General features: G+C 38.5%; 1 protein-coding gene across 3 annotated transcripts in view; it reads left to right on the top strand.

Moving 5' to 3' along the window:
* Nucleotides 1-5,645: 5,645 nt before the first annotated feature.
* Nucleotides 5,646-22,238, top strand: part of LRP12 (LDL receptor related protein 12) — a 98,306-nt gene continuing 81,713 nt past the window's right edge. For 2 of the 3 annotated variants that reach the window (XM_017528979.2, XM_017528978.2), the window contains exon 1: nucleotides 5,646-6,125. In XM_017528979.2, the coding sequence (XP_017384468.1) occupies nucleotides 6,047-6,125 (79 nt within the window). In that variant the 5' untranslated portion in view covers nucleotides 5,646-6,046. The remainder of the gene's footprint in view (nucleotides 6,126-22,238) is intronic. The other variant, XM_017528977.2, reaches the window with a different exon arrangement.

Here is a 22,238-nt window from a genome sequence, read left to right as displayed (position 1 = left end):
CGTTGTAGTGGCTGGAGTTAAGTGCACTGGTGACCAGCCAATATAATGTTCTAAAGTACTTAACTTTTTTCACTTAATTCACTTCATTGAGTACAGGAATAAAATTTTTATATTGAAATGCTTTTGACACAATTTCTTTCATGTCCTGCGCTGTGCAAGTGAGGCAGTGGACTCTGGGAACTGAAAGGCTTAGACTATTCTTTTCCATCACAGCTGGTATGTATTCAAAATGCAAACCTGCCTGGGTATTTCCAAGGAGAATATTCTTTTCATGATGAAGCTGGAGTAATCTATTCTTTTGTAGAAATGACCTGTGTTTTCATGGCCTGATAACTGAGCAGTTTCATATGATTTGATGTATTCTTTAAGATCAGAAAAAATCTGTCATAGATCTTTTCTGAAGATTAAGGCAATAAGCAACCTAGGGTTCTCTGATCTTCAAAGGAAACTATAAATAATGACTCCAAGGTCAACGAAAAAAATTACTAAAAGCAGCAAAAAGCCAGACTTCTGGTTCATCTAATTTATATTCACTTGCCACTTTCAAAAATTCAAGGAAATAAAACTTTAAAATATAAATCTAAAAGAGGCTTATATCTATTTAGCTTAAACAGAATTCAAGTTAGTATGGTTGTTTCTGGGAAACAGAAGGAGAATAACTACACAGATTTTATTTTAAATTGTGTGATATGAGAGAATAGGATCATTTTGCTTACATCATTTATATGCTGAATAACAGTAGCTGCTATTTACTTAGTACCTCCTAGGTGCCTGGAAGTGTATTAAGTGCTTTACATACAACTTGGTAAAATGATTAAGAGAGCATGCTCTAGAGAAGAGTCAAACTGCCTGAGTCTAAATGCTATCCATTTACTATGATCTTGAGAAAATTACTGAATATCTCTGCTCCTGTTTGTTCTTTTGAAAAATGGAGATAATCATACTATCAAAATCATAGGACTGTTTGAGGACTGAATGTATAGCGTATCATAGGAATTCAATATATTTTAGCAATTATTATCTCAAGGTATGTAGATGATCAAAGAAGATCCCATTTTTTCCCCATTTTATAGGAAGGAATATGAGGTACAAGAAGTTAGGTTCTTTACTAAGGTTGAACATGTAGATCAAACCCAGCATGGTTAAACTCTTGAGGCTTATATCTTGTATTAGTCCATTCTTGCATTGCTATAAGGTTGGGTAATTTATAAAGGAAAGAGGTTTAATTGACCTACAGTTCCGCAGGCTATACAGGAAGCATGGCAGGGGAGGCCTCAGGAAACCAACAATCATGGCAGAAGGCAAAGGGGAAGCAGACACATCCTATATGGCTGGAGCAGAAAGAAGAGAGTGAAAGGGGAGACACTACACACTTTTAAACAACCAGATCTCATGAGAACGCACTTACTATACTGCAAGGAAAGCAAGGGGAAAATTCACCCTAATGATCCAATAATCTCCCTCCAGGCCTCTTCTCCAATACTGGGAATTACAACTGGACATGAGGTTTAGGTGGGGTCATGAATCCAAACCATATAAATATTTATCCACTATAGTATACTATACAGTTGACCCTTGAATAACACAGGTTTGAAGTGCTTGCATCCTCCACTTATGTGATTTTGTTTTCAACCAAACATGGATCAAATATTGATGGTGCAAAACCCACATATAGGAGGGCTGCTGTTATATGGGTGGGCTCTGGTTCCAGAGTCCACTGGACTTAAGTATACATGGATTTTGGCATACAGAAGAGAGAGGTGTCCTGAAACCAATCCCCCACATATACCAAAGGATAACGATATTTGCCAAATATGCTAGGGAACCTCAAATCTTTTCTGGATTTAAGAAGAATCCAAACAAATATGTTATATATGCCTGAAATTAGCAATGTTTCCCCATAAAGAGCCATCGAGTTGCCATTACATCTGCCAAGTTTATTTCTGATAGGCTAATGGGGAGATATGGAATGAGATTTCATCCTACCTACACTTCTAGCTCATATCCTCCATCAATCATGAGAACTTAAACACAAAGTTATGTGCATTTTGAAACTTAGCACTTGAATGACAACAAAAAAGTTCAGAGTATCTCTTTATATATACCAACATCTATAGTTAACGCTCCCTTTACTTCTTTTTTCTTTGTGAGGGCAATTGTTTTATATGTCTACAAGAGATAGATGTTATTGCCACTATAAGTTATTGCATGCTCTGTGATCTGGTTTTACAATTAAGTCGAGTTTATGAGGATAAAACTAAATCTATTTGAATTGGGGTTATTTAATTTAGAGCCAGGATTACATCTTTGACTACTTGGTACAATGCTGGGTATGCTGTCACAGCCCAGAATATTTAACCACAATAAATGTGCTAGTGAACTGATATAAAAGTTACCTAGATTGATGGATCTCATTTGCTAGCCTAATTATTCAGCTCCAATGGAAATTACAATTCACTTGTAAAGGGATCTCATTTATTTAACTTTAATCTTAAAAAACTGTCTTTCTTTTAGTTACTTATATGCTTTTTTCAAGTTTGTTTTTCTTTTAAAAACACAATATTCCTTTGAGGGGGAGTTAAAAGATTTAACTTTCTCTGGCAGCATGCCAAATAGAAAACCCACTATCATCAATTTTCTTTCCAATAAAAGATGATTCTTGCAGTGGGAGTAATAATGCTCCCCAGTCTAACCTCAGTGTCGATGAGATTCTCAAATGCTACTAAATGAAGCAGCATCTACATTGAGATGGAACAAATTTTAATTGGTGACAAGTAAAACTTAGATCATTCTATGTGATGACAACCAAACAAGGAAAAAAGAGAAGTTTAAAATCAAACAAAAGGATTGATTATTTAAGGGGATGTTTCCATACAGTGGAAGATTGTAGCCCTTTTCAAAATATGTCAAGGGAAAAAGAATAAATCCCTGTACTACTCCACTCCCAACTGCATGTACTTGAAGAGCTCCAAAACGACTTGGAAAAGGATTAAGCAGCAGCTCAAATGGTTGCCTCATTCAGTTTTTCCCAAACTTTAAAGAAAATGGTTGAGACAATCCTTTAAGCATCTGCTGAAAACAATGTCTTCTCTCTATAACAGTACATGAACACGAAATCTTCATATAATTTCAGAAGGCTTAAGAGATTCTTTGAAGCCTATCTGTGGATCCAGAGGACTCAGAGTAAGAATGATATGGGTCTCAGGGGCCTGACTTATGCTTTAAATCATGTAGATCAGAACACTGGCCAAAGAAAACTGCAATGCAATTGTTACCAATATTAACCACTGCTAGCTATAGTTTTCTGGATTTCAAAGTGCTTTCTCACAAATAATTTGGTATTATCAGCCCAGATGGCCAGCTAGGTAGATTAGGTGACAAAAAGAGAAGTAACATTGAGTACCTATTCTGTGCTTTGATACTTATCAATATCTGATATCCAACTAGAATGTTTTTCAATAAACAAAAATGTTCCCTCATAAAATTTAAATACCCTTCACTGGTGAACATTGAATACTTATTAGATCCCTTCTAATAAAAAACAGAATACTTAGGTTTTGAAGGCCTTAAGACACACCTAGATCTACAGTTCTCAAAGTTTTTCTGGTGGTACGGGGGTTATTGGGGGTGTCACTGACTATTTCAGGAAAGTACATGAGGTCCTCCCTTTGCCAATTTATATATCTGTGTGAGTCTAGATTTTCTTCATATATTTCAACCAAAACAACATATTGCAACAGATTGCATGCAGAAGCAGATATGAGAATCCAGCTGTCTTCTATTAAACCGGCCATTAGGGAGATTTATAAAAGTGGAAAACAATGCCACTCTTCTTACTAATTTTTTGTGTTTGTTTTAGAAAGCAGAATTATGTAAATTTGTAATGTATTTTTTATTTTAAATGGATTTACTTTTTTTCTAATTCCTAAATGGTAAATATCAACAGATATGACACACATAAATAAAAGTTCTTTGGTGTCCTCACCAAATTTTAAGCGTTATAGGGGTCCAGATACCCAAAAGTTTGATAACCTGGCAAGTGTGAGAAGACATATTTGGGTGGATGAGGAAGCATAGGGGTGGGAGGGCTGTAACAGGGACTGATGAGGGCACTGTGTGTTTTCGTGCTGGGGATAGAGTTCCTTGAATGGTACTAAAAGTGGACAGGGGATGATGCAGTCCAGTTTACTTCTTCACTTTGCTTGTGGCCTGTTCTTAACACAGCTGTCATGGCAGCGCAATTTATAGAAAGAGATCCTAAGAAACAAGAAAGTGGAGTTTAGAATCCTAAAACTAGGAAAGACAACTGCCATTTGTTTAGTGAAAAACACTGAAGTTGCTTTTTTTCAATGATAATGGAAAATATTTTTGGAGTGCTGGTTGCTTTTTTTTTTTTTTGCCAGATGATATAAGATTTGTTAATTATTAAATTTTTGTAATATTAATACATTTTTTTCTCGTATCTTTTGGAATACCATTTCCTGATTTAAAAAAAAATTAAAATGGGGTGAATCGGTAGGAGATAGAGGGAAAGCCTAAAAGTATTCCCCAGGAAATATGTTTTAAATTTTAACATTTACTTACTGGGCTCTAAGCACTGTGCTAGCGTTTACTGTGGTATAGGGGAAACACTCTTGACTTTGGAATACGAAAAACTGTTTCAGACAACTTACCTGCCATGAGTAATTTAAGCTCTCTTTTTTCTATAAAACGTGGGTAATATTTATCTCACAAGGATGTTTGGGATTAAAAAGGGATAAGCCATGTCAATAGGACAGCATAGTGTATTGTAGGTCTTCAATGAATAGCATGGAGAGTGCTTGCAAAGGGCAACCATAAATCTAACAGAAATAAGACGTTGTAGACAAACACTTTAAAAACACACGACGGAGGGTCTGAGGTGCCAGCGTTACTACAGACGTATTTAGAAAAGTGTTCTGGGGATCTAAGTATAGGAGGACTCGAATTTGTCGGGAGTGGGGGAAGAGCTTTAGGGAAACTGGAGAGTGATGGGCGAACTCTCCTGTCATTAATCTACCCACAAAGTCGGCTCCAGCCCTGCGGAGCATCCTGGCCCTGCTGCACCCCTGACCCCGCGAGAGATGTCAAACGGCCTCCAGGAGCTTCCACGCCAGACTGCAGGGGCTCTGCACACGCCCTGCCCGACTCATCCCGGGGACCTTGAGCGTGTGAATCCACACTGCCCCTGGACCGACCAGCTGCCGGGTCGGCCGCACTAACTTGCGCCCACCTCCACTCGGAGCTCCGCGCTGACCGCAAGTGGAGACGTGGGGGTACTGGACAGAGGAAGGAACTCTCAAGTTCTCAGCTTCCGACCATCCACGCCTCCCTCAACACGGAGCCACTTTCAACCTCCCAACTCGTACCCACCCCACTCGCTGGTCCAGCGCCCAGGCCTCGAACTGTGACCGAGGTCCTCCACTGGCCTCCGCGCTCCAGCCCCCGGGCATCCAGCGGTCGGCGTTCGCGCGCTCGCTCATCGATTGACGCTGCCTTGCTCCTTTGGCTCCCGTCTCGGGGAAATCGGCCCGAGACTTGGAAAGTCCAGCCGAGCGCGGGGCGGGAACCGATGCAGGCGGGCCAGGTGATTGCCGATCGCACGGATGAGCGCGCGCTCCATCTGGCAAGTGGCGGTGCCAGCTACCCCGAGCGGCGCCAGCTACCCCGAGCGGTGCGAGGCCGGAGTCCCGCGTCCGCCACCCCCTCGCCTGGCGCTGGCGCGGGAGCTCCTTGCTCTTGTCCCCAGGAGAGCCGCCCCGCGCGGAGTTCTCGCACAGCCCGGGGTGGGAGCGGGCGAGCGTGCGGCTGAGGGAGGGCCGGAGGGAGGAGGGAGGAGGGAGGGAGCGCGCGCAAGCGGCTGCGGCGGCGGCGGCGGCGGCCCCTCCCCTCCCCCTCCCGCCGCCGCGGAGAGCACAGGGAGCAGCCGGGGGCTCGGCGGCGGCGGCGGCGGCTGCGGCTGCGGCGTCTAGCCCCAGCTCCTCCTCCCTCCTCCTCCATCTCCTCTCTCCCTCCATCTGCCGTGGTTATGGCCCGTCGCTGGAGCACAAAAGAGTCTCCGCGGTGGAGGTCTGCGTTGCTCTTGCTTTTCCTCGCTGGGGTGTACGGTAAGTGTCCGCGTCCCTGCACCCGGCTGACCGAACAAAGCTGGGGGCGACCCGGGCCCCGAGGCCTCCAGAACGGGGGTTCCCCTGGGGACTCCGGCGGAGACCCTGGCTACCGACGGGACAAAGACCAGCGAGGAGATTTAGGTGGCGGAACGGTTGTCCCCACACGGAGATGCTTTCGTCCACTCGCCCATCTCCAGACCCTCGGGTGGTGGAGAGGGACTGGGGGTCCCGGCCAGGAGGGCCCCGTGGAGCCAAGGGGTGGCGGGTGGACTTCCGGACCTGGGCTCGAGGCCCCCCGCGGCCAGCTGCTCAAGGACCAGTAGCCCGGCACAATCCACACAAAGATGTAAGACTGTGAGAAAGCGGAGGAGGTCGCCCCCGCCGCTGCCGGGACGGTCTTGCCACCCCCCCACTCCCCTTCTGGGGTTAGGAAGTTCTCTCACGAGTGAGATTCCCTCCGCACCAGCCCTGCCCTACCCCTGAAAAGGCTTCCCGCTGCCTTTTCCCCACCCCTCCACCTCGGGGGCCGGGGCTCTGCTGAATCCGAGCGTGCTGGATCCTGTTGGTTTCCCGGGAGCAGCACGCGGGAGAAGGCCAGAAAATAGTTTCCAGCCCCACCTCAGTCTCTCCCTCTTAGGGCGTACACAAATGCCCTGACTCCCAGTTCAATTGTCATTTCATCCATCATCGTCCGCCGCTGTGGTTACTGTTACTTTATACCAGTCTAGGGATCGGGTTAGAGGTAACTCCTTTCGGGTTAAGAGAAGGCTGAAGACTGTGTGAGGACAGCTTTATATTTGGTTGGGATCAAAGCAAGAGCTGAATGGAATTAATTGCAAAGAACATTTATCTCTTAAGATAATTGAGTTTCACTTCTGACTTCACCATTCTTAGTTCATTAGTTAAATACATTGAATAGGTGTTTCAGAGAGCTCAGTTTTAACCTTTCCTTTTTTGAGTGTTGCTTTGATTTCTTCAGAAAAAGAGAATTAGAAGTTATCATTACTTCGGTAAATTTTACTTATAAAAAGTCTAAATGATTTGCCACAAACACTGATTTAACTAGTATAATGGTGGTGGTGGTGGTGAGGTTTGGTCAACAGGCAGTTTGTCGGCAAATACTATCTCTCTTGAACGCGTTTACGGAATTGAATGTGATGGTGGCTTTTAAAACCTGGCAAGTGACAGTAAATGAAGAATTAATGAGCATAATTGGGCATTTACCAATAGCCAAGAAATAGTGGTCTTTTTGGTACAATTAAGGATGTATTGCTCCCATACCTGGTTAGTATTATTTTTGTTTGTTTTGGTGAAGAGAGTGGTTGGTCCATTTTTGATGGGGCAGTTGCCAAAGGTGTGCTTGTGTGGGACCAAAAACCCAGTGCATTACTTTTGATTGTTAGCCTCATCAACTGGCTGTGATCCCTGCTTACCTGATGACTTGTGGGTTTGGGTCTACACCAGAGATCAATAAGCTATTATGTTGTTTCTTCTGGCCAGAAGGTGGGTATAGTTCTGCTCCAGGTTTGGTGTAATGGCCCAGGAGAGAGAAGAAATTGAGAGGTATCTTTAATTTAGAGTGATTAGGATTGTTCAGCTGTGTCCTCTACTACAATAAGAATTGAATTTCTGTGATGTTTGATCAGAATAGATAAATAAATGGTCTCTTCTTTCATTAAAACCTGTGTCATCAGTGTTTGAACTATAAGTCTTTTGCCTCGAGGGATAAGAGGCTGTGAACCCCTTAATTTGTCTTGGTGCATTCTTCAGTACTTGTACACAAAGTGACTTTCTGGTAGGTGCTTATCAAAGTTTTGTCTTTTTGGAATTTGTGTTCAGTGAAGAATTGTTAGTAAGTATGAAGAATTGTTAGTAAGCAAAGACTGAAACTCCTTTTCCCAACAGTGCGCACTCACATTATAAAACCAGCAGGTGATTATGCCAAAGGTTGATGTCTCAAGCCACAGCAAGTTTCAAAGCGTAAGAAAAAAGGAGATAGTGAACCAGGCAGAACATTAAACTATATCAGAAGAGATTAAAGGGAACCCTTCACCTTGCAACTGGGAAATCCTCTTTATAGCTGCATTTTTTTTGTCCTCTTCTGTCTTTAACCACATGTCGGTTTATAATAGTGAAAAAGGGCTATAACAATAGTATGGGGGGTGTGGTTCTGTAATAATAGTGGGATTTGGGTAACTTAGAATATATAGTAGTTGTAATGGGTAGTGGATACATCCTGAGAAATAGCCATTGCCTTGACCCTCTTAGAACAGATACTAGCTGTAATTTATGAAACTGTTCCCTATACAGTAAAAAGTGTGTGTTTTAAATGACTTCAAAAATAATTAGCTATATTAATGACACTGAATATTCAGAATCACTGTTAACAAAGAAAAGCAGATTGATTGGCCAAGATTTAGAGAATTCCAATGTTCTTCAGAGTGACTTTTCAAAACAAGATGACTCTAAGGTATGCTTCGGATTTTTGAAACATTTCATATACTTAAAAAATTTTTTTTGTTATTTTGGTACTACTCTCCAGATGATTTAGTGGGCTCTGATGTGTGACTGTTATACTTCCAAATTAACTTTTCTGAATGCCAGAGTGTTACCTGAAACTCTTAAATTGTAATCTAGAAGACAGTTAATGTTTTTTAGAAGTAGCTCTTCAAGGACCAGTAATTATCTTTCAAGGGGCTACTGTGTCTTAACTGCATTAAATGTACCTAAGAGTTAGAAGGAGAGAGTAAAGGTTGACCTTTCCACCTTGGGAAGTTTGAAGGAATAAAAACATCAGTGGTGGCAACCACAAGCTTTGCTGCTCATTGTCCTAGGCTTACTATAAGAAAAGAAAGTGCTTTGTCATTTTTCACATAGGGATGTCTGACTTTTACAAATCTGTGGGAGTTTCCAGAACCTCTGTCTCCTAGTCAATAGAAGCTGTCAGTCTTGCTCACCTCCTAAACCACAATTTGGTAACTCTAATGGCTACATTGCTTTATCCTTTCTACTTCTGTTTGTCTCCCAGATTAGTGTTTCCTAACTTTTACTCAAACCCACCTTTAAAATACACATTGTTCAGGGTACTATGTACATAGAGAAAAAAGTTAATGAAATATGTATGTAACCTCATTACCTGTGCACTAAGATGTTTTCTATTTATTCCTTCTCTTTCTCACCCTTCCCTTCATCGTTTGCTGGTCTGGATTCATTAAATTAATTTTGGATAATGAATTGCAGTCCCTAGCTTGAAAAACACTACCCAAGATGAAGCCTTAAAATGTAATTTAGAAACCGGGTGTAGTGGCTCACGCCTGTCATCCCAGGACTTGGGGAGGCCGAGGCGGGGGATCACCTGAGGTCAGGAGTTTGAGAGCAGTCTGGCCAACGTGGTGAAACCCTGTCTCGACTAAAAATACTAAAATTAGTTGAGCATGGTGGCGTATGCCTGTAATCCTAGCTACTTGGGAGGCTGAGGCGGGAAAATTGCTTGAACCTGGGAGGTGGAGGTTGCAGTAAGCTGAGATTACACCATTGCACTCTAGCCTGGGCAACAAGAGCAAAACTCTGTCTCAAAAAAAAAAAAAGTAATTTAGAATGTTTGTTGTTGTGTTTGTATATCATTTTACAATAACCTTGAAGAGTTGCAAATGGTTATTTTTCGTTGCTTGCTGCCAGGGCATTTGGTAGCAATAAGAACTGTCCTGGCATATACTGATTGACTTGTGATAAAATTCATTCTTAAACTGGTTTTCAGCTTATTAGTCAAGAGTCTTACTGTGCACAGTACTATTTTAGATGTTGTGGTGGCATAAAATGATCTTTTTACTCTTGCATACATCTAATGGACGAACCTTTTCCCATGAATTTTATGGAACATTCAATAGCGCTTAATAATTAGTTTAAGGGTAGACAAGAAATTCCAATTTTAGAAGGGTTATAGAAGTAACTTGAACATGAGGGAAAAATCTAAACCAGATACCAATTACTTCTTAAAAAGTCAAGCTTGATTACATAAAATATGTTGAATAAAATTGAACTAATTGCTTAACATAAACCCTTCCTTGAGTTCAGAATCTAAATTATATCCATATCCTTGGGAGAATATGAAGAAGGTAGGAAGCACATTCCACAAATTCTAGGGGGTTATCAGGCAGAAAGTATTAAACAGGCACTGTTAGCTGTATTCCACATAAAGTATGGAGGAGATTTGAAGGATGTGTGGTAAATGATTTATAAGGTTCCTAGAAAGTAAAATTTCTTTTGAAGAACATAAAAGGGATGTTAGCCTGAAAAGTGAGCAGCAGTTAAAACGTTAAGATTTACTTTTGTAGTTAGAGAATTTAAAACTTATTAAAATATTAAGGGAACAAGAGGGCCTTTTGTGTTTCTGATGTGAGATGTTACTTTTTTGTTTTTGTTTTTGTTTTTACATTTTACCAGTGATACTAGAATTTAAGGGGTGAAAGATAAGTGAAATATACATGAAATATAAGTGAGAATTATATAGATTTAGGTAAATGGAGAATTTTTTATTTCAAAAGTTTAGAATAGATATTAATCCTGTTCTTGCTGCAAGTTTTTATAAGTAAAGGAAGGTGGTTCTAAATTTAGGAATTGAAGTTGATGATCTCTAATTTCTAAGGTTACCTTTCTTTTCTGTTTTTCTTCTGTTCTCCTTATCATCACTCCTCCCCTCTTTTTAAGAAAGTTAAATAATAGATGTACATTATTTATTGCCATTTTCTAAAATTTAGGGTTAGATTCTGCAAATACAAATTATCTATGTATCTATTCAAATACATGTCATCAGAGTCTCTTATTCTTAAGTATATATAAATATATAGTTTTAATACTGTATTAGCTTAGGGAGTTCTCACTAAGTTACAGAAGGGAAGGAAGGAAACTAACATTTATTAAATCATGTTTAATAGCATTTATTTAGTTACTAGTACTTAATACTTATGTTGAAAAAATCGTGATTAGTCTTTATTTATTGCCAGTTAGTCTTTGGTAGGTCTTATTGACAGTCCTATCAGATATGTACTCTTTCTTTTGTTTTACGGAGGAAAAAATCGAAGCTGGGAGATATTGTGGCTTAACTGAAGTCAACCACTATGAAGCAGTAGAGTCAGGATTGCAGCCTAACCCTGGCTGTCTCTTCACTCAGTTCATTTAGCCAGTATTTATTGAGCCCTTGCTTATGTCTGGCATTATATTAGATACAACCTGATGCACATGGTTTCTGCTCTCATGGAGCTTATAGTCTAATGAATAAATTGTAATAAGTGCTGTCACAGAAACAAACACAGCAGAGACAATAGTAACAGGCACAGAGTAATTAGGGGAAGACTTTTTGATGAAGGGACATTCATGAGACCTAGAGCGTGGCTAACTATGTTATGGTTGGATAAGAGAGCTTTGCATATGGGAACAATGCATGAAAGGCCCAGGATCAAGAAAGAGCTGGTATGTACAGTTAAATTAATTAAATCACTGTAACTGGAACATAATGGTTATAACGGAGAGCAACAGGGTAAGATTAGAGTGATACTTTGAAACTCTGGGCTTTAGAATCCGTGATAAAGTATTTGGGTTTTATTTTAAGTACAACTATTCAAGGGGTTTAAGTGACATAATGTGATTTATGTTTTGAAGCAGTCACTTTTGTTCCTGTGTTGAGTATTGTTGTGAAGTGGGAAACCGTAGAGATGGGATGATCAGTTAAGAGATTTTGGCTGTTATCCAGGTGAGAGATAACAGGAGCTTGGACCAAGGGAGTATTAGTGGAGATAAAGGAGTGTGAATGGCCCTTTTGATAGGGAAAAGGGGATTTTTCTTCTCTTGCACAAAGAAGAGGGAAAGAAGAAAATATTGATGCAAGTGTATTTAGCTCTGTAGGCTTTTGGGGTGGGAAGGTGGACATTACATCTGATTGTTCTTGTTTTCTCAAAGTAATATGACATGAGATCATCAATGAAGAGTAGGAATGAGAAGAGTTGAGGGTGATTTTTGTTCCCTCAATTCAATAGAACAGTTTGGACCCTTAGCAAGTTAGATTTCTGTTATTTAATGTAGACTAGAGAAGACTACGAACACTATGCAAGAAGACATATTGTGAATTATGTATAATTCACATATAGTGAATTATGTATAATTCACATATAATTCACATATTGTGAATTATACAACAGATGACAGGAAGAGATGGGCTTAAATTACAAGGGGAGGAACTTTAAGAAGGGCTCTGTGGATAACTCAGTTCTGAGGGCAGTCATTTTGTCAATGAAATAAGTATAGAACATAACTTTTTACAGTGTTTTAAGTGTATTTTAGGCAAGAAGCAAAGGGTGGGGCAAAAGCTGGATTTCCATTACTTTTTTGCCCAAGTTAAATGCTTTCTACTAAGTTATCAATAAAGATTGCTTTAGAAGTCAGATTGTCTATAAAAGAGTCAAGAATGTATTGAAAGATTGGTGAATTTCAGAAGAGATTTGGAGAAATCAAGCTTTTATCTTTTTTGGGTGGGGGGTATTGTATAGCTTTTTTACAGAAAATATAATTTTAGTAGGTCCCAAAACTTCAAAGTAAATAAAACTGACAGAACAGTTTTCTAATTTTCTTCTTAAATATTTATAACTCATTGACCTGCTGGTATGTTTGGTGAAGATGTGAAATTGTTTTTTGCTCATGTTTTGTCATTGAATGAGACTAACTTGATATGTACCTTTAATTCACTTACATTTCAGTTTTTAGAGAAATTAAAATGGTACTAATCTTTCAATATTAGGATTAAATGGAGCACAATAGGATATTTAGTAGTTGGAATTTACCTTTTCAAATGTAAGGAAGAGAGTTAACCTTTCATAATCTGACTTAATTTCATTAATAGTTAAGGCATCTTTTATGTATATTGGAGAAAACGTAAGAATAATCTTTGTATCTGATATATTTTGAAGTAGAATTGTTTCTTGAAATTATTGCCTGTAAAAGTTTTACTAAGAGAATACAGAATACTTATACAAAAAAATGCCACGATTAATCCTCAAAATTACTGTTTGAGGTAGGTATTATTAAAAGAAACTGAAGCTTTGAGAATAGTAGTTTTGCCTAAGGTTCATGTCTTTCTACTGCTGTTCTCTTTGTGTAGAGGCCCCTTTCTTTTTTTCTTTTTTTTTGTCTATATTATTGTAACAGCCCCCAACTAGTCTTGGCTCTAGTCTTGTCCTGATTCAGTCATACCACACCTAGCATTAGCTAGAGTGAGTACACATCTGATCATGTAACTTTCTTGCTTAAAACCCAACAGTGGGTTCCCTATTTTTAAAATATAAATTTAACTCACTAGAGCTTTCATGATCTGGCTAGTTTCTTTTTTTAAGTTCAGAGGTACATGTGCAGGTTTGTTATATTAGTAAAGTTGTGTCATAGGGGTTTGTTGTATAGATTATTTCATCACCTAGGTATTCAGCCTAGTACCCAGTAGTTATTTTTTCTGATCCTCTCCTTCGTCTCATCCTCCACCTCCTGATAGGCTCCAGTGTGTATTGTTCCCCTCTCTCCATCATTCCCCTCTCATCATTTAGTTCCCACTTAACAAGTGAGAACATGCAGTATTTGGTTTTCTGTTCCTGCATTTGTTTGCTAAGGATAATGGCCTCCAGCTCCATCCATGTTCCTGTAAAGGACATGATCTTATTCTTTTTTATGGCTACATAGTATTCCATGGTATATAGGTACCACATTTTCTTTATCCAGACTGTCATTGATGGGCATTTAGGTTGATTCCATGTCTTTGCTATTGTGACTAGTGCTGCAATACACATAACATGTGCATGTGTCTTTATAATAGAGCAATTTATATTCCTTTGGGTATATTCCCACTAATGGGTTTGCTGGGTCAATGATATATCTGTTTTTAGGTCTTTGAGGAATCGCCATATTGTCTTCCACAATGGTTGAACTAATTTACACTTCTGCCAACAGTGTACAAGCCTTCCTTTTTCACCACAGCATCATCAGCATCTGTTTTTTTTTTTGACTTTTTAATAATTAGCTATTCTGACTGGTGTGAGTTGGTATCTCATTGTGATTTCGATTTGCATTTCTCTAATGATTGGTGATGTTGAGCTGTTTTTCATATGATTGTTGGCTGTATGTATGTCCTTTTTTAAGAGCATTCATGTCCTTTGCCCACTTTTTATTTTCTTTTTTGTTTGTTTGTTTGTTTTTTGTTTTTCTTGTAAATTTAAGTCCTTTATAGATGCTGGGTGTTAGATTCGTTCTTTATATGTGCTGGATAGTTTGCAAATTATACATAATTGTCAGATGCATAGTTTGCAAAAATTTTCTCCCTTCTGTAAGTTGCCTGTTCACTCTGTTGACAGTTTCTTTTGCTGAAGAGAAGCTCTTCAGTTTAATTAGATTTCATTTGTCAGTTTTTGCATTTGTTGCAATTGCTTTTTGCATCTTTGTCCTGAGATCTTTGCCTGTTTCTGTGTCTAGAATGGTATCGCCTAGCTTGTCTTCCAGGATTTTCATAGTTTTGGGTTTTACATTTAAGTCTTCAATCCATCTTGAGTTAATTTTTGCCTATGGTATAATGAAGGGGTCCAGTTTCAATTCTTTGAATGTGGTTAGCCAGTTACCCCAGCACCATTTATTGAATAGGGAATCCTTTTCCTATGGCTCATTTTTGTCAAGTTTGTTGAAGATCAGATAGTTGTAGGTGTGCCACCTTATTTCTAGGTTCTCTATTGTGTTCCTTTGGTCTGTGTGTCTGTTTTTGTATTACTACCATGCAGTTTTGGTTACTGTAGACCTGTAATATAGTTTGAAGTTGGGTAGTGTGATGCCTCCAGCTTCGTTGTGTTCACTTAGGATTATCTTGGCTATTTGGGCTCTTTTTTGGTTCCATGTGAATTTTAAAATAGTTTCTTCTAGTTTTGTGAAGAATGTCAGTGGTAGTTTAATAGGAATAGCATTGAATCTGTAAATTGCTTTGGGCAGGATGGCCATTTTAACAATATTGATTCTTTCTATCCATGAACATGGAATGTTTTTCTATTTGTTTGTGTCCTCTCTGATTTTTTTGAAGCATGGTTTTGTAGTTCTCCTTCTAGAGATCTTTCACCTCCCTGGTTAGCTATATTTCTGGATATTTTATTCTTTTTGTGGCAGTTGTGAATGGAATTGCATTCTTGATTTGGCTTTCAGCTTGACTCTTGTTGGTGTATAGGAATGTTAGTGATATTTGCACATTGATTTTGTATGCTGTGACTTTGCTGAAGTTGCTTATCAGCTTAAGAAGCTTTTGGGCTGAGACTATGGGGTTTTCTAGATACAGGATCATGTCATCTACAAACAGGGATAATTTGATATCCTGTCTTCTTATTTGGATGCCCTGTATTTCTTTCTTTTGCGTGATTGTCCTAACTGGGACTTCCAATGCTATGTTGAATAGCAGGGGTGAGAAGGCATCCTTATCTTATGTCAGTTTTCAAGGGGAATGCTTCCAGCTTTTCCCCATTCATTATAATGTTGATTGTGGTTTTGTCATAGAAGGCTCTTACTATTTTCAGGTATAGTTCTTAATACCTAGTTTACTGAGAGTTTTTAATATGAAGGGGTGTTGACTTTTATCAAAAGCCCTTTCTGCATTTGTCGAGATAATCATGTGGTTTTTGTCTTTAGCTCTCTTTATGCGGTGAATCACATTTATTAATTTGCATTTGTTGAATCAATACATCCCAGGGATGATAAAGCCTACTTGATCATGGTGGATAAGCTTTTTGATGTGCTTTTGGATTCAGTTTGCCAGTATTTCGCTGAGGGTTTTTGCATCAGTGTTCATCAAGAATATTGGCGTGAAGTTTTCTTTTGTTGCCAAGAAGTTTTTTTATTTTTTGTTTTTGTTGTTGTTTGATGATGCTGGCCTCATAAAATGAGTTAGGAGGGAGCTTCTTCTCAATTTTTGTACAGTTACAGCAGGAACAGTACCAACCCTTCTTTGTACATCTGGTAGAATTCAGCTGTGAATCCATCTGGACTTTTTTTGGTTGGTAGGCTACTTAATACTGACTTAATTTCAGAGCTTGTTATTGGCCTGTTCAGGGATTCAGTTTTTTTCCTAGTTTAGTCTTGGGAGGTATATGTGTCTAGTAATTTATCCATTTATTCTAGATTTTCTAGTTTATATGCATACAGGTGTTTGTAGTATTCTCTGATTATTGTATTTCTGTGGGGTCAGTGATGGTATCCCCTTTGTTGTTTCTGATTGTGCTTATTTGAATTTTCTCTCTTTTCTTCTTCATTAGTATAGCTAGTGGTCTATTTTATTATTTTTTTTCAGAAAACCAGCTCCTGGATTTGTTGATCTTTTAAATGATTTTTGCATCTCAGTCTCCTTCAGTTCATCTCTGATTTTGGTTATTTCTTGTCTTTACTAGCTTTGGGATTTGTTTGCTCTTGGTTCTCTAGTTCTTTTAGTTATGATGTTAAGTTGTTCATTTGAGAACTTTCTTTCTGATGTGGGTATTTAGTGCTATAAATTTCCCTTTTAATGCTGCCTTAGCTGTATCTCAGAGATTCTGGTATGTTATATCTTTGTTCTCATTGGTTTCCAAGAACTTCATGATTTCTTCCTGAATTTTATTATTTACTCAAAAGTCATTCAGGAGCAGATTATTCCATTTTCATGTAACTCTATGGTTTTGAGTGAGTTTCTTAGTCTTGATGCCTAATTTGATTGAGCTGTGGTTCAGGAGATTGTTTTTTATGATTTCAATTCTTTTATATTTGCTGAGGAGTGTTTTGCTTCTGATTATGTAATCAACTTTAGAGTACATACCATCTGGCAATGAGAAGAATGTATATTCTGTTGTTTTGAGGTGGAGCGTTCTGTAGATATCTGTCAGGTCTATTTGATCTAGTCTGAATTCAGGTCTTGAATATCTATGTTAATTTTCTGTCTCAATCTGATACTGTCAGTGAGGTGTTAAAGTCTCCCTCTATTATTACGTGGGAGTCTAAGTCTCTTTGAAGGTCTCTAAGAACTTGCTTTATGAATCTGGGTGCTCCTGTGTTAAGTGCCTGTATATTTAAAATAAATCTTGTTGAATTGAACCCTTTACCATTATGTAATGTTCTTTGTCTTTTTTGATCTGACCTGGTTTAAAGTTGGTTTGTCTGAAACTAGGATTGCAACCCCTGCTTTTTTCTCTCTTCTATTTTCTTGGTAGATTTTTCTCTATCTCTTTATTTTAAACCTATGGGTGTCACTGGATGTGAGATGAGTCTTTTGAAGAGAGCATACCAATGGGTCTTGCGTCCTTATCCAGCTTGCCATTCTGTGTCCTTTACTTTGGGCGTTTATCCCATTTCCATTCAAGCTTAGTATTGTTATGTATGGATTTGATCCTTCCATCATGATGTTTCCTGGTTATTTTGCAGACTTGTTTATGCTGTTGCTTTATAGTGTCGTTGGTCTATGTACTCCAGTGTGTTTTTGTAGTGGTTGCTAATGGTCTTTGCTTCCCATGTTTCGTGCTTCATTCAGGAGCTCTTAAACAGCAGGTCCAGTGGTAATGAATTCCTTCAGCATTTGCTTGTTTGAAAAGGATCTTTTTTCTCTTTTCCTTATGAAACTTTGGCACGGTAGGAAATTCTTGGTTGGAATTTCTTTAAGAATTTTAAATACTGGCCCCCAATCTCTTGTGGCTTATAGAATTCCTACTGAGAGATGTGCTGTTAATCTGATGTGCTTCCCTTTGTAGGTGACCTGCCTTTTCTCTCTAGCTACCTTTAACACTTTTTCTTTCATTTTGACCTTAGAGAGTCTGATGATTATGTGTCTTGGGGATGATCTTTTGAAATGTATTCCTTGGGTTCTCTGCATTTTCTGAATTTGAATGTTGGCCTCTCCAGCTAGGTTGGGGAAGTTCTCATGGATGATATCCTGAAATATGTTTTCCAGGTTGGTTCTATTTTCCCCCTCTCTTTCAGAGACACCAATAAGTTGTAAATTTGATCACTTTATATAATCCCTTATTTCTCAGAGGTTTTGTTTGTTCCTCTTCATTCTTTTCTGACTGTTTTGTTTTAGAAAACCAGTCTTCAAGCACTGAGATTCTTTCCTCTGCTTTGTCTGTTCTACTATTAATGTAATTGCATTATGAAATTCTTAAAGTGTGTTTTTCAGCTCTTTCAGTCAGTTACATTCTTTTCTGTAGTGACTGTTTTGTCTGTCAGCTCCTGAATTGTTTTGTCATGATTTTTAGCTTCTTTGGGTTGGGTTTCAACGTACTCCTATAGTCCAGTTGATCTTTGTTACTATTCATATTCTGGTTTCTATTTCTGTCATTCAGTCATCTTAGCTCAGTTCAGAACCCTTGCTGGAGAGGTGATGCAGTCATTTGGAGGGAAAAAGGCACTCTGGCTTTTTGAGTTTTCAGGGTTCTTGTATTGATTCTTACTCATCTTGTGGGCCTATCTACCCTCAATCTTTGAGGTTGCTGATCTTTGGATTTTTTTCCCCCTTTTATCCTATTTGATAACTTTGAGTGTTGGTGATGTAAGGTGGATTCAGCTGACTGGCTTCATTTCTAGAAGATTTAAGGGGGCCAGTGCTCAGCTTCCAACTCCTGGACTGCATGCTCTAACTCTGGGGGGCTTGAATTGGGCCCCAACTTTGTTCTCTGGCTCTTCAAGGTTAGAAATCCATTGCGCTGGATTGGGGGGACCAACTTGCAGCAGTTTTAGCAGTGTGCTAGTTGAGCCAGGGTGCCTGTCTCCCTGTGGGTGTTCACCACAGTGGTGGAGACAACACAGCTAGGCAGGGTGTCAGGGGCTCCCTGCTGGTGACTGTGCGCTAGTCACACTGGAGGTACTGTTGGCTTGTGGGCAGGGCACTGGCAGATCTGGATTCCTTCTCTGTGCTCTGCAAGCAGGAATGATCACTAAGGGCAGGGGATCTGGCTATTTTTGACCTTTCTGCCTCATCTTGGTCACTCTCCTTCACCCCTGCCCTTCTCCCTCTCCCATACCATGTTCCTGCAATACTTGTGACTTCCAGCCTTTATTTATTTACTTTAATTTTTTCTTTTTTTTGAGACAGTGTTTCACTCTTGTTGCCCAGACTGGAGTGCAATGGTACGATCTCGATCTCGGCTCACTGCGACCTCTGCCTCCTGTGTTCAAGCAATTCTCCTGCCTCAGCCTCCCAAGTAACTGGGATTACAGGCATGTGCCACCATCCCTGGCTGATTTTGTATTTTTTAATAGAGACAGGGTTTCTCCATGTTGGTTTGGCTGGTCTTGAACTCCCAACTTCAGGTGATCCACCTGCTTTGGCCTCCCAAAGTCCTAGGATTACAGGTGTGAGCCACCGTGCCTGGCCGACTCCCAGCCTTTGTATACACTGTTTCTTCTTCCTGCCTTATTTCATCCTCCACCACTTTGTTCACTAGGCTCACTCCTGCTGTCCTTCAACTTTCCTCCCACTGCTACCTCCTTTGGGGAGTCTTCCTAGTTCGTCAAAACTAAGTGTCCTTCTTAGAAGCATCTCATATAAATAATGTCAGCCTCAAGTGTAAATTATATGTGTAGTTTTGAATTTTCTATTAACCACATTTTTAAAAAAGTAACAGGTGAAATTAATGTTTATATTCTAAAATGAATATATCTAAAATACTATCATTTCAACATGTAATCAGTAGAAAGTAATCATTAATGAGAAACTCTGTGTTATGTTTTTTATGCTCAGTCTTCGGAATCCAGTGTAAATTTTATACTTAGAGCCCATCTCAATTCGACTAACCACATTTCCACATTGGAAAACAGTGTCTATTAAAGCCGTATGTAAACATGTCCCATGGCCCAGCAATTCTGTCCTTAGATATGAACCCAACAGGCACATAATGTCTGCCAAAAGACATGTACAAGAATATTCATAGCGTCCTTATTTGTTATAGTCCCAGACTAGAAACAACCCCTATCTCCATCAGCAATAGAATAGGTGAATAAATTATGGTATGTTAGCATAAGGTAATTCTGTTTTGCTGCAGTTTCCAAACTTTTGGATTGCAGGACTCCACAGTTATTGAGGAATCCAAAAAATGGTTTTAATGTAGGAGTTATATATGCTTTTAAGAATATTAGGAATTAAAATTGAGAAATTATTAAAATATTAATCCATTTAAAATGACAATAAGAAATCTATTACATATTACCATAAATAACATGGTAAATAAAAATATGTAAAATGACAATTATATTTTCCAACACACAAAAAAAATTTTTGTGAGAATAGTGACATTGTTTTCTATTTTTGCAATTACCATAGGGTTAAAGTTATATGTAAAACATATTTAGTATAATGCCAGACAATACTTGTTGAATAAATGAATTTATTTATCTATATGTGGAGTAAATTACATTTATGTGATTCCTAATGTTGAATCATTTTTGCATTCATTCATAGGCCATATCAACTTACTAATGATATATTTTAATCTGCTAGAATACATTTACTGATTTTTTTATACTTTGCGTTTATATTTATGACATCAGTATATTGTCAGTCTCAGCTTTCTTCTACCATCTACCCCTTTTATTTTTTTCCCTTGTGTAACCTAACCTCCCCCTCCTTCTGCTTGATTTTCATATCTGCTAATCTTTATTTTAGATGTACTTATAATCTCTTTTTGTCAGTTTTAGTGTTTAGGAGCAATATAAGGGGTTCTAGTGTTCCAGTTATTATTTTGCCCTTTAAGATTAGAAAAGGAGAGGTAAGTGATTGTTTATGAACTGTATAGGTACTGTAATAGGAAAGCAAAAATTAGCATTTTGTGCTAATAAATGCTGAGGGGAGAAATGTTTTCATTCCTAGTGTGTTTAAACTTTATTTCACTAAGCAAGATAATACAGATGAGCCTGTAAGAAGTAGATCCCTTCTTATGCATGGGCCTTGGGATTAAGTAAGCCAGTAAGAGACCTCAGTGGAGATGGACCAGTTCCCTGAGAAGTGGAACTCATATCTGAAGGCAGGAGCTGTGTAGGAGGTAAAATGGAGATGCTAAATGAGAACTGAGCTCAAATCAGGGGATAGGACTCCTGTATTCTGTCAGTTGAGTACATCCTTTGTGTGGATGACACTTTTAAGACCAAACTAATTTGCTCAGAAAATAGCAGACATAAAGTTAACTGAAATATAGCTCCAGTGCTATCTAAACTATGACCTAGTAGTATTACTAACTTGATTACTTGCATATAAAAGTATTTGCCCAGGTACAAAGTGTGAGAGATTAAGGAGAACCTACAACTATCAGTGCTGCTGGCATAGATCACTACACCAAGCTTAGGAGCCATATGAAAAATACAAAGGAGTATTAAGAAATTGCATAAATTACATTTGTATACAATTCAACTTCACATTATTTTTTTCCACCATGTAAAAATAAGAGTCTGAGTGTTTGATTTGATTGCTTGTATGTGGGTGGGTTAAAGAGAATTAGAATACATGATTTATCTCTGCTTTTTATTTATTTTATTATTTTATTTATTCGTTTATTCCCTGATTTGATTGCTTGTATGTGGGTGGGTTAGAGAGAATTAGAATCAGAATACATGATTTATCTCTGCTTTTTATTTGTTTTATTATTTTATTTATTCATTTATTCCTTGATCTAAATAGGGGGCTAGCTACAAAAAATAGAAATTATGTTTTTTAAAGTTTTATTAGAACTCTTCTCTCAAAGCATATGTGCATAATGGCTTTGGGGAAATAACTCTTTAATTTTCAATTCTGTCATCCTTGAGTCAGTTTTGCTAATTTATATTAACTTATATTTTCCTAGAACATTATTGTACCTGTGTTTCCATATTTGCTTTAAAGTTCTAAATAAAAATATTTTCTACATCTGTGATTATATCACCATAGTCATTCCTAATACCCATCTGTCTCTCTTGTCTGTCTTTCTTTTTGTGAGTAGAATCATCAAAGGTTTCTTTATTTTAGGTGTTCTTAAAGAACCAGCTCTTGGTTTTATGCTGTACTGCTTTCCTTGTTTTCTTTTTTTTTTTTTTTTTTTTTTGAGACCGAGTCTCACTCTG

This window comes from Cebus imitator, unplaced genomic scaffold, assembly GCF_001604975.1.
Source record: "Cebus imitator isolate Cc_AM_T3 unplaced genomic scaffold, Cebus_imitator-1.0 Scaffold56, whole genome shotgun sequence".
NCBI lineage: Eukaryota > Metazoa > Chordata > Mammalia > Primates > Cebidae > Cebus > Cebus imitator.
This window is presented reverse-complemented; position numbering and strand designations above follow the sequence as displayed.